General features: G+C 46.9%; 1 protein-coding gene across 2 annotated transcripts in view; it reads left to right on the forward strand.

Annotated features, from left to right (window-relative positions):
• The window catches only part of SLC24A3 (solute carrier family 24 member 3), a 487,209-nt gene that overhangs the window by 350,498 nt on the left and 119,248 nt on the right, over positions 1-17,463 (forward strand). For both annotated transcript variants that reach the window (XM_030310180.1, XM_030310179.1), the window contains exon 6: positions 367-470. In XM_030310180.1, the coding sequence (XP_030166040.1) occupies positions 367-470 (104 nt within the window). The remainder of the gene's footprint in view (positions 1-366; positions 471-17,463) is intronic.

The raw sequence follows: 17,463 nt of genomic DNA on the forward strand, positions 1-17,463 counted from the left end.
TGACCCAGGGACATCTCAGCCCTGCCTTCTCTTAAGGACAAGGGCTGTGGGGACAGACAGCCTTTCAGTGGGTTGGCTAATAAGAGATAAGAATCTCAAGACCCCAAGGAGCAGAACACCCCCTTCCCACCCACTGTGTTTGCTGTTATTTTTTTGAAGTGATGCTTTCACTTTGCATGAAGGTGTCCCAGATCCTGTGGCAATGGGCCTGTGGAAGAGTCCCTAATGCAGATTTTAAAACTCTCTCCCCCCCTTGGCTATTTTCTGTGGACCCTGAGAACAGTCTAGCACTTCTGAAAACTCTCCCACACCCACATCAGAATTGAACCAGCCACAACAGCCAGGCTGACATCAGGTCTCTTTCAGGGGTCTTCATCACCAAGGGTGACGTGGGAGTTGGGACCATCGTGGGCTCTGCAGTGTTCAATATCCTGTGCATCATTGGTGTCTGCGGGCTCTTTGCTGGGCAGGTAAGACTGACAGCAGAAGGTGGCATGGGGTTGGAGGGGACAGCACGGAGGCGAGGCACGGGCCTGTCTTGCTGGAGCACCACCAACACAGGGGCCAGTGGTCTCGGGCAGCAGTAACGTTGGGTCTCATGACAGGAGGCTGGCCCAACTTGAACTGGAAAGTGTCAGGCACCATTATTTGGTCTCCATGTTGATGGAGTAGAGAGCACCCAGATCCACATAAGTAATTAACTAGCCTGAAGGTGCAGGCTACAAATCTGAACGTGTCAAACTCATTTTGAATGTCACGATCTGAACTGGAATGACCTAAAACAATTTAAGATATGGCTTTGACTCCATGGCAATAGAGTAAATAAGAGTGGGGGAAGGGAGAGAGAGAGACAGAGACGGGAAATGATAGTTTTTTTTCTGCTAAAACCATTTGCTGTCATCACAGCATAGGACAGTTTTGCTATAGCCATCAAGCAGTTTATTTACATGTTGACTTAGCTTGCTTTTGGCGTCACAAGGGGCTTTGCATGCCTGCATTTTATCTTTGGAGACTGTTCCACTCCAGGGAGTGTCATGGGGTCTGGTATCTGTTTTGGAAAGCCTTGGGAAGACACCCAAGAAGTCAGCCAAGTGCGAGGCTCTCTGGCAGTTGGGACAGTGCCACAGCTCCCAAGGGTCTGCCAGCTTCGCTGTCCTAGTTCCCTCCTAGGAATTTTGTTCAGGAACAGCACGATCCTGAACTCTGCCCAAACACACTTTAAACATCTTCTAGGAAAAGCACCTTCGAGAAGCCCATTGATGGCACTCTGCGGGCAATATTGAGGAGCTTGGTGATGCTAACCAGCTGCCTCACTGTGGGGGCCACAGGCTCTACTGGAGGTGGTGGGCTGCTTTGAAGGGCTAAGGAACACTCCTTTGAACCTTCTTTCACACCCTTTTTGAGGCCCCTCTGTTGTCTAGTCAGGCGGCCAGGGGCTCCCACCCTGCCCATCTCTCTAATGCAGACTGGAGAGCCTCTGCAGGAGGCCCATAGCACAGCATTGCTATTCTCCACTGCCTGTTTCTAACTGCTGTCATTTCATGCCAATGATTTGTCCAGGTTGCCTAGTGGGCTTGCTGCTTGTGGGTGACAGGCAGAGGGACACGTCAATCTCATCTGGAATTAGCTCCAGAGCCCCCAAGTGAAGGGTACTTCTGGAGCTCCTGGACAGCTGTGTCCACACGTGGTGATTGAGCTCTCCCCAACTTGATAGACTGACATGTTCTTTTTTCTCATCCTTTTGATCCATCATGTCTGACTTAGATTCTGTGGACCCACAATATGATGCTTTTTAGACCCCTTATAAATATAGTTAGTGCAAAAAAAAAAAAAATCACCCAAAACAAAAAAAACGAGTCTCCATCCACGCCTTCAGTGCTGTTTGCACTTCCCTGGATCTCGTCTGTGTCCGCCGTCTTCTTGTTGCCCTCCAGAGATGAATAGTCACATCTTGCAGAAGAAGCTGTTGCCATTCACACTCTCTTAATTAGCATTGTCACCATTAGCAGTATGATCATTAGGCTGGCCGTTATTCGTGTTGTCATTAGTTCATTAGTCATTTGTACCTGCCGCCTGATGGAAAGACAAGCCCAAAGGGGGAGAAGCAACATAAAGAAATGAAACAAGTGACTAGGAAGTATCTAGTAAATTCCATGCAACTAATTACATATGAAGTGGCTTGGATTCACTTGTATTCATAATTTATTAGCAATGCAGTTAATCACTGGCTTGGTTAGGATGCCTGCTTAGAAGGCAGATTGCTTCCTGAACTTTAGCATGTGCTGGTATCAGTCGCTTTACTCCCTCTGGAAGGTCTTTGCCAAGCTCGTCTCACAACCCTGCACCATCATGGAGAGAAGAACCCACCACAACCTTGTAGCCCACATGATGATTCTGGGTGCTGGCACCTCCTTCTGCTTTTTCTTGTCTCCTGCCCACTTGGAGGTTGCCGAGACAATCCACCTCTCTTCCTCAGGAGTTTGTGGAGTCCCTGAAGTCTTTGCAGAGGGAGAAGAATTCTGTTTTAGAAAGAACGTGGGCCCAGGAACAGGACTGGCCAGGGTTTGAATCCTGACGCTGCCATTTGCTGGCTGTGAAATCTTGGAGAAGTGACTTTCTCGCTCCTCTGAGCCTGTTTTCAAATCTATGGAGCGGGTGGGTGTAAGCCCACCTACCACCTAGCGTCACCATAAGGATGAAACGTTAACATGTTCATCATTAAGCAGGAGTCGGCCCACATGGTAAACGCTCAATAAAAGACACCATTATCAGCTCTCAGAAGAGCCATGAGGTCCTCACCTCCAAATCCCACCTTACGTCACTGTGATAATTTGGCTGAGAAGTTGATGGGATCAACTAACTAGTGGAACAGCCATGGGATACCAGGTAGGGAAGGAAGGGAAGGTCAAGGAGAAGGTCTTCTACACGAAAACCAAAATGAAGAGATGTTGATCAAAAAACGATCACAGAGGACTGGTCCTCATCTCTGTGCTGTCTGATCAGCGGGAGGGAAAGAAAAACTGTGAGAAATGAACATTCCCTTACATATTGAGAAACAAACATTCCCAGGTGATGCAGCCAGTGCAGCGGAACATTACAGCAAGGGCTGGATATTGGGGATTGAACTGATTAATAAATCCAGTCATGGGTCTCACTTAGCATGGTTATTTATGTGGCTCCACACTTTCATTTGGCTGGGAGAACTCCCCGCCAGTGCCCGTGGGCCTCTCTCTAATGTATTCCGGCCTGAAGGGCTGCTCATGACCAAGTCTGTTACTCCTCTGAAATCCAAGTAATTAAGCAGTAAGGTTTGAGTTCCTGTCTCAATTAGGGTTCTGATGAATTCGATGTAATTAAATGTCTGCCGTATTTGCAGTTTGCAAACATACCCAGTGCTTTGGTGTTCGCCTAAGGTGCTTTTGGGAGTTTTGTGGGACAAGAGGAAAATTGCTTCTGCAAGAGTGGTTTATAGAGCGGTTGTTGGCATCCCCACAAGACATTTACAGGGCTGTGGTCCTACAAGTTTTCTTTATTTAAAAACAAAACATAATAAGAGTGAGAACACTAAGCTCTGGATGCAACATACTAATGCATTTTGCATATTGTGTTGCAAGAACTTCATGCCAGTTTTGTGAAACAATGTACTTATGAATTTAAATCCACCATCCGGAGCATGTTAGGCTTTAAAGACAAAACCACAGAGAGTAAACAGTTTAAGTGCATCCCAAATTAGGACGCTCATATTCCGGTTATTCCAGGCTGGCACATGGCTCCCGTTTATAATAAAGAATTCCAGCATCAGCCCTCCTTGTATTCTCGAAGTGTGCGTGCTGTTCTCCGGCGAGGTCCATCTAACCTTCGCTGATTTCACCTTTCTCTGGTAACGCCCTGTCCATGCTGGCGCCTACGCGCAAACCTGAGCAGCACCCAGAGGTTGCACATTTGACTTGACACTTGCCTTCAGTTGGGTTTCTGCAGGAGAATCTGAGCAGTGATTCAAAGGCAGGTAGTTTATCTGAAAGGGGATCCCAGGACATGCCAGACAGGAGGAAGTGAGACCAAGAAGACAAAGTAGCCAAGGAAAGTGTGTTACCAAGTAAGTTACCACTGTGAGCAGCTGGGATTTACTTCTGGGGGAATGGACGACTGTATAGAACACAGGTCCCTGAGGTATCCAACCCAAGGGGGAGGGAGCTGGGGCATTTATCCACCAACCTCCGCCAATCGTTGGTAAAGACTGCTCCTGCTGGACATGGGCAGGATGGACTTTGGAGCCCAGGGAGAACCCCCAAGCTAAGAGGCCTAGAGGCTGGGCCCTAGAAGGACCCAAAATGGTAAAAGTAGGGAGACAGGAGTGAACTCATAAAGCATTTGCTACAAACTTGACTAAGCCTTTAAAAATAAACCACCTGCAGGGTCTCATTCTCGGCTCCCCTGGATGAAACACAAGCTTTAGCATTAGGCTGACTATTAAGAGTTCAAGGCCAGGACATCCTGCATTTAGGGAATTTCCTCTAGTGTTAAAAATAACAACTACCATTCTAGGTACTTGCTGCTTCCAGTTAGGACGCAGAAGGCCTTAGCTCCCATGGGAACACCAAAAAGCAGTCTGGATAATACAAAAATCATACTTGTATATAGGATATCAGAGAATAATGGAGGCAGGAGAGACTTGATGAACTGTTTTCCAGAGAGAGGAGCCCTTTGTAAGGGAGCTGAGTCCTGGCAGGTCTGGATGCAGGGAGGACAGACGGCTGTGAAGATCCAGAACTTTGCCGGGTGGAGATAAGCCAACTGAGCTACTGGCAGTGCCGGAGACAGCTGGGATGTCCTGGAGTTTGTCACATACGAAGACTGTCACAAACAATAATAATTTGCTCGACGGAGGACACTGGTCCTCTCCACCCCACCCCAAATTTTCTGGGAAAACAGAAATGAAGGCAGGACTGAGAAGCAGAAAGAAACCATCCTATCTTCGCCGTCTCTCACATTCTCCCAATACCCGAAATCGAGGAATCCCAAATCCAACCCTGAGAACTAGGAGACTAGCCCTTCCTTCAGAAGCTGGGGGTGGGAGGTAGGGCAGACCACAGGTGGCCCACCGCTCAGTCCCCATCAAATGAGATCTGAATAATCACCTCCTTGCTTTAGCTTACCAGTGAGAGCAGACATGAAATTTCTGGGAGGGGAAACATCAGTAGTATTCTTCAGTTCTCACCCTTCTTCTATATATAATTTCCAGGATGCAATAATAAAATCCAAAGCCTGTGAGGAGGCAGGAATAGGGCTTATAACCACGGAAAGCAGCAGCAGAAACAAGCTGCAGATGATACAGATACAAGAATTAGTAGAAAAGAATTTAAAACATCTATCTTAAATGGGGACAGATGGGAAAAATAAATGAATGGATGGGTAATTTCAGCAGAGAAACGGAAAAAAAAAATTAAAAACCCAGATCGAAACTGTTTATCAAAAAGAAAAGAAACCAATCCCAGCCATCATTTTTTAAGCATGCAGGCACTACAGTGTGCCTTATAAATATTCGTAGAAATACACCTGTGACATTTTAAGACTGTATTGTCCTCATTTACAGCAAGGAAGCAGGTACCCAGGTACAGGAGAGGCTACCTTGAGGTGGTGAAGTGTGGTTGGAGCCCAGATCTGCTGCCTATAAAATCCATTCTCTCTCTTCATGGGGAGCCTAGGACTTAAAACTCCCAGATGTTGTTATTGCATTATTATGATGATTTCTAGCATTTATGTGTTCTTTAGAAGTGTGGAGTGTAGGAGCTGGGGGCAATGCAAAGAATGGACCTGTCAGCACAATGGTGATGGTCCGGGATGGGTGAGCCCAACCAGTACTCAGCTAGAAGCTTCTCTTATAATCAGATGGCATCATCTACCGCCTGACTTTCACTTTCACAAAACAGAGGATTCTAGCTAATAAACACAGTGAGAAGCCCACAGACCACCCTGGTTTACCCTGGGCACCTTAGTTTTTAGCTTATTGTTCTCTAGACAAAACCCGACACATCTTATCATGTTCCAGTTCTGATTCCCCAAGAGGCTGGGCGACTGAGAACAGGGACTCAGGGCTGGGGGACTGAGGCTGAAACCCCCCTACACACACACACACATTCCTGAAAACAGGGGCTGGAGGTCTGTCATTTACCCTAGAAAGGGAGATGAAAGTGCACGAGGGAGAATGAGTAGTCCATGGAGTACTCGAGGGTGCTGGTGAAGGCCTCACCTGAAGGCAGGATGCTTTAATATTTGATTCAGTGAGTAGGAGAGGAAAATTTGTGGGGCGGGAGTCACCACAAGTAGGGTCAGGTCTGTCTGGAGCAGTCACTGGATCTATCACATTCCAGTAAAATAGGAGTTTCTTCCAGTGACACCTGCTGGCCACCTGCCTCAGGAAGAGCTTGCTAGAAGACATCCTCAGCCCTAGTTGAGACCAACTGAAATCAGAAGAGCAGATGTGCCTGCTTGCGCCCCACCTGCAGGCTCAGCTCAGCTCACATCTCAGACCGAGGTTGGCCTTGGGCAAAAGGCAGCCTTCACTGGGCAGTTGGCCCAGGCGGCATGAACTGTCCCCCTCCCTTGATGCCCCAGTCCTGTAACTGGCTGCCCTCACTGTCTCTTGGCCATTTCTTTTCCCTGGCCATTCCCCACTTTCCCTTCAAGGCCGGGTAATAATCTTCCCTTGACACACACTTGTTCCTGACCTAGAGTTCCATTAATATTACCCACCCAGCTCTGCACTGCTCCATCTGGATGGCCTCTGCATCCTCAACCCAGATCTCTTTGTTAGCTTTGACTTGGGCTTACAACACCTGTCTCTGGCTTGTTCTGCTTCCTTGCAATGTCCTCCTGAAGTCAGATCTATTCTTGGACCCACATTTAGCTGAGTTAAGAGGCTTTCAGTTTCAGGTAACAACAACAACCACAACAAAGCATCTCTAACTGCTCTATTAAATGAAGGGAATTTATTGGTGTCTCTAAAAAATACAGAGGAAAATGGACATCAGGCATCGTAGTCTCGGGGCTCCAGCCCATTTTCTGTGATTCTCTTATCACTAACCTTCTCTGACTCCTTCATCAGACTATCCTTCGTGGCAGAGGACTATAGCAGTTTCACAACTCACATACACACACCACATTGACAGGGAGAGAAAGAGAACATCTCCCCCACCACCCTACCTCTCATCCTCCACCTGGCATGATCAAGCAAAAATCTGATTGGGCCATCTTGGGTCACCTGAGCATCCCTGAACCAGCCACTGTGGCAAAGGAACTAGAATAACCAGTTGGCTTAGGTTAGTCAAGAACCACACACCCATTTTATTCTTCTCCCCAGAGCTAAGAATGTGATGAGTTCCACCCCAAATACATAGCTTTTGGACCCTGATTATCATACAAAGCAGGTAAATGTCTCCTGCACAAAGCCTGTGTCAATGGTTGCTTTCCCTTGGCTGGTGTAGCACAAATGATAAAATGCCCAGGACCATCACAGGTCTTTGTGTGTGAACACAGGTCTCTGTGTTGTGAACAGAGACCATCACGGGTCTTTGTGTGAACACATTCCTTTTGGGCAGATCACTTAGTTGTGGGATTGCTGGGTTGTGTGGTGAGTATGTTTGCAAGAAAGTGCCAGCAGTTTTTCAGAGTGACTGCACCATTTTGTATTCCCTGCAGTATGTGAGACTCCAAATGCTCCTTATCATCACCAGCACTTGGTGTTGCTGGTTTTGCTTTATTTCAGTTTTAGCCATTCTGGTGAGTGTGGTTGGCTTTAATTTGCATCTTCCTGATGAGTCACGGTGTTGGGCATCTTTTCACATGCTTACTTGCCATCCCGTATCTTCTTTGATGGGGACTTTGTTCAAATCTTTACCCAATTTTTTGATTAGAGTTTTTGTTCTCTTCTGTCACTGTCACTTCTGTCACTGGACCCTCTAACCATCTCATTCGACTTCCCCTCTGAGTCGTTCTGTCCAATTCATTTCCATTTCCAAATCAACAGAGAGTAAGGCCATTAGACATGATTTAAAGTGATCATGGCAATATTTTATTTTGTTGCTTCCATGTGGGTTTACAAGAGATGTACTCAGAAATAGTACTCCTTGGGTGTGTGGCAAAAAATGCCGAGGTCACCTCTCTTCATCCAGCCTGACTGTGCATAGCAGTCACTGAGATCTGAGACACATCATTCCAGAAATGTGAGGAGGAAAACGGGAGTCTCTGGTAGCCGGGGCTGAACATTCCTCTCATGTAATTAAGTCTCACGTAGCTCCTTGAAAGTGAGCAAAGGGGATGGGGTTTCAGGTTGCCGGTTACATCCTTGGGAGGACTGTTCTCAGTGTTGGCAAAGACTTTCAACTTACAAGGAGACCAGAACCTTACAGCCATCACAGCTGGGTACCACCCCATGAAGAGAGTCCATCTTTTAGGCACAAATAACATTTCTTTTCATGCTCATGCCCAGGTAGATACGATGTCCCCCACACTGCTTCCTGGGGTGGACACGTGGGGCTCTTAGCAGGAATCTACCCTGTGGGCTGGTGCCACATTGAACCAGAGCAGGCTACCCCTTAGTGACATCACAGAAAGAGATACAAACTGTGAGCAGACAGTTTATATGTCCTTTTCCCAACCAGCAGCTGAACCTGGGGTTGACTCAGGATGAATTCAGGGAAGACAAAAGTCTGACAGGCAGATGCTTGTTTTACGTAGTATTTCTCTTTAGTCCTTACTCTGTGTCAGGCACTGTTCTCACCACTTTGCCTATAGTAACACCCTTCATCCTCACAACAGCCCTGTCCCAAGGACACTGTTTTTAGAAAAGAGGAAACTGAGGCTCTGAGAGGCTAGGCAATGTCCGTCACAGAACCAGTAATTTGAGAGGCTTTTAGGGCTGCAGGGGTCCAGGCAGCAGCACCGAAGTGACTAGTTGTCTCTCTGGCCCAGCTCAGAGAGCAGATTTAGCCTGAGCCTCACCCTCCCTCCATATTACAGCCATCCACACTAGCCCTCAAGGGACCCTCACATGCTCCCTCACCCCCACTTGTAATGTGTATGTGGTGTCTGCTGAGCTTATATTCTTCTGGCAGACTCCAGCATCTTGGGTCTGTACACCCACACTTGGGCTCCATGAAAGCTCCAGGGGGGCCCAGGCACCCCGGCACTTGGCACAGAGACCCCCTTAAAGACATTTGCCCTTTATTCATAGCCAGAGCCTGCAGACAGCACTAGGGGAGGTGAGGAATTCTAATCATGGCCTTCTAATTCCACCCCAGGCAGAAAGTTGCTGGAAAGCTTCCCGTGATAAAAGAAAACACAATGTTACCAAGTCATGAAAGCATATCTGCAGCGGGGCAAAGAAGGCCTTCTGCCAGGTGGCCATTAGAGTCCTCCCTGGTCTTAGCTCTTGTCACCTCCTCTCCCCCACACACATATACAGAGGGCATTGCATGAGCTATGACAGAACAGAACAGATTTTATGCTTTGGTTCCAGGGAGCTGTGGCCAGTGAGTCCATGGCATGAGCCATTGCCAGTCCCAGATGCCAAGAATACCCAGTACTTAAAATCCCAAGCTTGTCTGCACAACGATGTTAATTAAAGGTGTTTTGTCTCTTTGTATTATCATCTGTGAATTTGAAGTCAGGGTAGTAATCCATCGATTGTGTTCTGGGAGGAAATGTTTATTATATTCTTTCTTTGGGCAGTAATTTCATTCATTGTTGCAACAAATGTTTACTGAGTACCTAGTATGTACCAGGCACTGGTCTAGGCACAGAAGAGATGCTAGTGAAAAAATTACATTCTAGTAGTGGGCTGTGGGATGTTAAATACCCAACAAAGATAATAGGTTGATAGATGAGATAGAGGACAGATAGAGTGATAGAGTTTGAGGTACCTAGGTGATGTGGTAGTGAAATGAGGAGACGACATATGATGCCAGGTGGTGGTCAATGCTAGGAAGAAAAATAAAGCAAATTCAGGGTCACAGAGAGTAGATGGGAGAAGAGAAGGATTTAGAAAGGGGTTTCTAGGGAAAGCACCTTTGTAAGTGTTGATAATTTTATGGAGTGAGAAAATACTACTCTGTTCCACTCCATGAAGAAAATGGCATCATCTGAAATGAAGATTCTGGTTCTGTGCACTGTTTTGAACATTTGAGTCTCTCTGAGCAGAAGGAACATGCCATTCAAGCAGATGGACAGCTCTTGCCCTGGGACACTGTAAAAGGCTGGCCTGCTAACCTCACAAGGTAGAATAAGAAAACACCAATGCCAAGGGCAACAGGAAAGGTGTATGCAGTGACCACCACCATCCCCAGCAACCATGAGATGCATGAAGAGGCTGCAGAACCGTAGGGAAGCACTTTTCTGCCAGTGGGGAATCATGGTGTGTGGTGTGAGCTCCCTGAGGGTCCAGCCTGGATACACCTATTTCCAACTATATTTGAGGTACTGAGGGTGCCCCCTGCATATGGTAAGCACTCAGTCGATCTGTGGTAAGTGACGGACTGATAACACCGCCCTGGACATGGGGCAGGGGGAGGATGGATATATGGATCAGATGTATGGGTATATGTGTCACATAAGTTGGCACAAACACGCTCAGGAACTCTGTGACAGGTGTTCGGGGGATAGACGGATGCAGGGATGAATGTCACAACTTGCCACCAAGTACCTCAAAGACAAAGTGGATTGGAACAGCAGAAACTCTCTGGGAAGGGTTTGAGACAAAGTCGTGAGATCTAATCAGTGATTTTATGCGGACTTCCATTCTTGGCTCCATTCACTGCCTATTATGTACAGGCATAGGGCATACAGAGGTAGACAAGATTGGACAGGTTCCTGCCTTTCTAGATCTCGTAGGCCAGTAGGGAAACACAGGCAAAGAGAATGTAAACCAATAAATGATCAAGTTATAGCACAAAACAAGAAGTTCTTAAAGGAAGTACATTGGAATAGGAGATGACGGGCGGTCAGGAAAAGCGTGTCAAAGCACCCCAAATCATGAAGGCAAACTCCATGGAAATCTGGGGAAGAGTAGTGGGTGTTCAGACAGCAAAAAGCATGACATGTTCATGGGTCAGAGAAAGGGCCCGTTTGGAGCCTAGTGAAGGCGGAGTGTGGCTGAGTGAGAGTTCTGGTGGAAGCAGATTGTGGTGGGAAGCCATTGGAGTATTGTAAGCTATAGAGTAACATGACCTATTTTGTAATTTGGGAGATTTAGTCCAACTACCCTGAGTAAAAAGGCACCCTGTGGAGACAAGATGGTGGCAGGGAATCTAGTTAGGCAGCCTGTGGTGAGGCGTGAGTTGAATTGGGGGCAGTAATGATGATCAGAAGAGGTTGTTTGATTTAGAATATTTTTGGAGACAGCACCAAGAGGATTTGCTGACAAATTGGAAATGGAGATGACAGAATGAGCTAAATCATGGAAGACTCGGGACTTTTGCTGTGACCCATGTAAACAGGTCCTGGTGATACAAATGGGTCCAAATCAATCATGAGAAATGAGGAGGGTTTGTTTTCAGAGAAGAGCCAGCCTATCCTCTAACATATTCTAAAGTCTACCCTGGTGTGTCAGGTCCAGAAACCTGGTAAGGAGGCCAAAATGCATTATTAGATTTTATTTTATTTTTTTTAATTTGAAGTCTGATCAGCCATCTGTTATTCACCAGCCACTTTGCTGGGCAGCTTTCACCACTAACAGTCGTTCTCAACCAGCCTGAGCAGCCCAGCCCAGCTGTCTTACAGAGACACCATTCCTCTTGGGGTCATTTGAGGTGAAAGCCCTGATTAGCTCCTTCTAGGACCTCAGATGCGGTGACACCTGAGTCCTGAATGGCATTGCCCATCTCATATCAACCTCAGTCTTTGTGCATTTACAGCTGACACCTGGGAGCTCCATAGACTGCTGGTAGTCATGCTCTTGCATGTGGTGAAGCCAGATAAGACCTTTGAAATCCTTACCATATTCTCTATCATTTCCTTTCCCCTAACTTCCCTGGGTCCAGAGAGAGCTGGGATATTTTATCAGATCATACTAGGCTGCGGTACCGTGGGGGCATCTTTATTCCAGCTTCTCTGAGTTCCCGACAAGCCCTGTCATTACTTGCGAAGTCACTAGGACTCAGTTTGCAACTCGAAAATGGGGAAGCAACCAAGGAAAATTCTGTAGATTTTGTTCTGCTTTTTTTTTTAATATAGAAAAACACTTTTATAGTCCAACCTTTTCTATTCCAGACCACTCTCCTTTTATTTATGTGAAGTAAGACATTTATGCCCTCCTGATCCATCTGCTCTTTCCTGCAAGGGAAATATCACTCTGCATTTAAATGGAAACCTTAAGACTGGACCTGAGCCTGAATCTTCAAGTGAGAAATAAAAAAAATATCATTAACCTTTCCAGATAGCGTGCAGACCATTTGGGGCAACGGGAGAGCTCATGTACCAAATGTCTGTCTTTTACAGGCAAAGTAAGATGGAGTAGAGGTTGGCCTGGGGCTTCCCTCCCCCTGACTCAACCAAGGGGCAGCTTCTGTTTACACAGCAGGGAGGGGAACTCTCTTTCCTGATAGTGGATATACATGAGCAGCCACTCTCCAGGAAATTGGGGAAGAAAATGGCTTGGGTGTGCTTTATTTGTTTGTGAATTTTTTTCCCCAAGGTCAAACTGTGGCTGCAGTTGGGTCATGGAAAATTAGATTTAGGATGCTGAATGCAGTCGTCCCCAGTGGGGGGACTCAGGGCTAGATCAGTTATTAGATAGCATGAGACCCCTGGCCTTCATCATGTCAAGATCTTGGTCATCATACAGTAAATCTTCTTTTTCCCACTCCCTTGCTCTGTCTCTGATCACTGTGACACATAGCTGCTAAAAATATGGGTTCTAGGCTCCCCATAGTGTCTTTGCCTCATTTCCTTTTTTGCTTTTTAACAATATATACCATTCTTCTGCTTCCAGTTACATTCTATTTTTATTTCCAATTAAAGACAGTTTTAGTATGAACAGCTAATGTTTACTGGGACTTCATATGAATTAATACAAAATTATGTCTATATTAACTCAGATAATCCTTCCATCAACCCCATGGCATAGCTATTATTTTTCTCATTTTACAGATGAGAAAATTGAGCCCAGAGAGGAAAGTGGGGAAATTTGCCCCAGAACACACATCCAGGAATAACAGAGTTGGGGTTCAGAACTAGGCAGTCTTGTTCTAGAATTTGTATCCTTAATCACAGTAGAGCAAAAACCAGCAGAGCAAAACAACGCAGGGAGGTCTCTCATGGTAGAAGCTCATAGAAAAACACGTCTCACGATTGAAGAGAGAGGTCCTCCCAGAATGTCAGATAGCTCTTCTCTCTGGTCTAGAAGTGTCTACATGAATGGGGTTTCCTTGAAGTCTTTCTGTTTTAGAACTTCTTATAGAAAGCGCTGAGATGGACAACCTCAGAGGACTGTGAGTGAAAACCAAGATGATGTCTTGCTTCAGAAACAGACTCTTCTGAGCTACATTTGTACATGCTCTGACTATGGCAGGTATTGAAACGTGGCATGGCATGGAATGGATGTCAGAGCCCTTTCTATTGCCATGGCTACAGTGCCGTGACCTTCCACAGCACAGAACAGCAGAAGGCTTGCCCTTCCAATGTCCCACATTGATGAGAGTTGCCCCTGACTGGTTGGCCCAGCCCTATCTGCCCTTGGCCTATGGTCTTTCTTTTAGGGGAGTCCACTGCATTTCGGAAAAAGGGGGAAAGGTGGAGAGGGTCCACCAGGTGGGTTCTTACTGGACTCAGGGAGGCAAAGCTCAGGGACAGGGATGTTCCTGGTGAAGATGCTGGTTTCCTTTTTGGAAACACAGGTGTTTTGGAGCCATTGGTTGGCTTGGATTTGCCTATAACACCTGTGAAGGCCCAGGGCCCAGGTTGAAGGCCCACGGGAGTCTTCCTGAGAGAAGCCTCAGTGTTCTCTGCACAAAGTTGTGAACCAAATTGAGGCAGAAAACCTCTGACTTTTACCCAGGTGATAGGTTCGTCTTCTGGCCGTCTTGGCTTCCCCTTGCCTCTAGCCACAACTGCCAAACCCTGCCATCTCCCCCTGGGAACCCCAAGAGAGATTTAGAAGCAAAAGGATCCTTACAAGTAATCAAGTCTCTGGCTCTGATTTTGCCAGAATTGGGGCTGATTTCACTGGTCCTACTGAATCCTGGCCCTACATTCTATGTGGTTTTGGTCCGAGCCCTCCTGGCCAAGCTATAGCATCTGCCCTCTGAAGGTCCCCAGCTGTTGAGCCAGGTCACTCAGTGGGGGGTGGTGATGCATACTGGCTTTTTATGTTTCCCACTTTGGTACCCTAATTTCTCTCCTTTTACAAAGAAAAGAGCAGTGTTAAAGGGGGTGGTCCATAGTGGGTATTTCTGAGGTTGTTTGTGGGCTTTTAATGCTCGTGTCAAGCAAGCTCCACCAGAGATGGAAATTAATGAACTCCACAAATAGTCTTGAATTGCCTTTGTATATGGGGTTTTTTTTTTAGTTTTTTTTTTTCTTTTTAGAGAAAGATAGTGTGTGTGAATAGGGGTGAGGCAGAGAGAGAGGGAGAGAGAGAATACCAAGCAGGCTCTGTGCTCTCAGTGTAGAACCGATGTGGGGTTCAAACTCACGAACCAGGAGATAATGGCCTGAGTCAAAAATCAAGAGTCAGATGGACACTTAACCAACCACACCACTCAGGTGCCCCTTGACTTTGTCTTTGTGACCAGATCCTTTGGGGGTCTGAATACCCATTTGCCTGGTGGTGCTGACTGGTGTCAAACCACTTAGCCACTGTTAGAAAGGAAAGTCCTCTCCCCATCAGAAGAAAGAAGGGTCCCGGAACTTTCAGAGTTTCCAGACACATTTTGCCTTCAGTTCTTTGGTTGTCGTTCATGAAATTGTTTGTTCATCCTGACATTAGGTGTGTTGTCACCAGCCTTGGAGCCACATATGTGCATAACCCAAGAAAATGCTGTGAATTCCTGGGGTACCGACTGCAGCTGTTCTTGGTGCCCTGTTCCCACTGAGCCTGGTGCACATGAAAGCATCTGAGCCTCCTTCTCTGTCATTTCTGGGTCTGCGTGATGCCCACCATTCCAGATCTGTGCAAGGATTTCCAAGGAAGGCCTGAGACTCCAGTTGTGTTATCCCTCAAAGGGCAGCCCTGGACAGCACCAGTGCAGTTGCAGTCCAGTCACTTACTCCATCAGTGATCTTTCACTGAGCAATAGTTCTAGTGCTTAGGGAAGTGACTGCAAGGCAGGACAGGCCCCTCTGCCCTTGTGCTGCTTATATTCCAGTCAAGGGGAGACCAATGGTAAACAAGCACACGATCAACCAACAAGGTAGTTTGAGATAGGAGTGCTCCAAGGATAATAAAATAGGGTCACCTTGGTGACTAGCAGGGAGTGAGGGGTGGGATGGGACCATCACATAGGCTGCAGGAAACAAAGGACTCTTTGGGGCTGTGGCAAGATTGGTACAAAGGAGGAGCCATGTAAACACCTAGAACATTCCAGGCAGAGAACTTCCATGCAAGGATCATGAGATGGGAGCAAAGGGGCAAGTTGGGGGAGGAGAAAGGAAGCCAGTGCTTCTGGAGATCAGGGAGCTGTGGGGGAGAGTCTGGAGTGAGGTAGGGCCGGCTCCTAAAGGCCCTGGTGAGGGGGTTGTTGCAGTCAGGACAGTGTTGTAGAGAATTCCTTGGGGGCATTTTCCCTGGTGAGATGTCAGAGAAGGTGGAAAGGATCAGAAATCTTCATGTTAATCTTGGTCTGTCAGGGTGTTAGATGGTTCTAAAACCAGCTTAATACCACATGGGCAGCATGTCTAAAGCCACCCAAGTATGAGTCCCCATGACATCTGCCTTTGGATGCTGGCTCAAAACTCCCAATCACTGACTCTGAGGAATTTCCCCAGTGACCCTCCTACTCTCCCTCAGCTCTCACCAGCTTTTGTTCTGTTTCTGTAAGAGTGTGCAACCCATTAGCCTTAGCCACCTTCTCCTCTTTGTCATATTCCCAATCCTTTTATCCTTCAAATTCGCGTGAACCATTTTGATTAGCTAGTCCCAAGCCTTGATGTTTGCCTCCCCCACTCAGGGGCCCGTTTCCCCTCCCTCCCAAGCCCATATTGGGACACTTGGTTTATGCCACTTCCAGGTGCAAGAGTTAAACCGGAAAGTTATCTGGGTGCTGAAGTATTGGCATTCACTTAGGCAGTCTGGTGGTTTATTATGAACAATGGATCGAAATACTTGAAATTGGGACTGTCTTCAGAGAGGCCCTTTTGTTCACGGCCTCTCACAGTTTAAAACGAGCCAACTCTCAAGTATTACTTTTGGGTTGTAATTAGTCAGATTTCTACTCAGGCCCAGTTTCCCCTACTTCCTAGACTCTCCCTGTGGTGCCTAAACTGAGTGTACCCCATAGTATTATTCTCTCCCAGACTATCGTTGGCCTAAATCCTAGTGAAAGGGGACAGCCTTCACTAAGAGCCAGGCACTACACGTGCATTTTCTTGTTTATTCCTCATAATAGCATTACGGTGTCGTTACCCTAATTTGAAAAATGAAGATACTTGATAAATGCAGTAGCAAGCCTCTAAGATGGCATCTCATTTCCTGGTATTCAGGACTCTGGGCTCCCCTCCCATAGTGAACAAGGATCACCCACGTAGCCAATAGTATACTGTGGAAAAGGCAATGTGTGTGGCTTCTGAAGCTGGCCAGAAAAGGCACCATAACTTCTGCCTCACTTTCTCTCATGGATCACTTGCTCTGTGGAAAGAGGCAGCCATGTTGTGAGGACACTCAAGCAGCCCTGTTGAGAGAGAGACACTGAGGCTTCCTGCCAACAGCACCAACCTACCCGCTCCATGACTGAGCTACTTTAGAAGCAGCTCCTTCCACTCCTGTAAGTCATCAGATGACACTGGCCCCAACTAACATCTCTCCTGCAACCTAGTGAGACCTTGAGCCAGAATGACCCAGCTGAGCCATTTCCAAATTCCGAACCCTCAAAAACTCTGTGAGGTAATAACTGTTTATTATGTTTAGTTGCTTCGTTTGGGGCAAGTTTGTTACATAGCAGTAGCTAACTAATACGGTAAAAGTTGTCCCCATTTGACCCATGACAAAGGCTCAGAGATATCAGGGACTTGCTAGGAGGTGGCCGAACAGGCACTCAGGCCCACACCTGTTCTATGGAATAGTCTATGCTCCTGCCTCCCTGCACAGCTGCCTGTGGCATCTGACTTTTGACCGACAAGTAATACCAGGTAGAAGCAACAGACTGCATTGACTTCATCTCAGTCCTGCAGTGGTCCTAGATTTGGGGAGCCCCAAAGCAGTGTGGAATGGTCAAAGACCAAGCAAAGAGGTAATTTCACAATCTGTATGAAGCA

Source organism: Lynx canadensis, chromosome A3, assembly GCF_007474595.2.
Source record: "Lynx canadensis isolate LIC74 chromosome A3, mLynCan4.pri.v2, whole genome shotgun sequence".
In the NCBI taxonomy this organism is placed as follows: Eukaryota; Metazoa; Chordata; class Mammalia; order Carnivora; family Felidae; genus Lynx; species Lynx canadensis.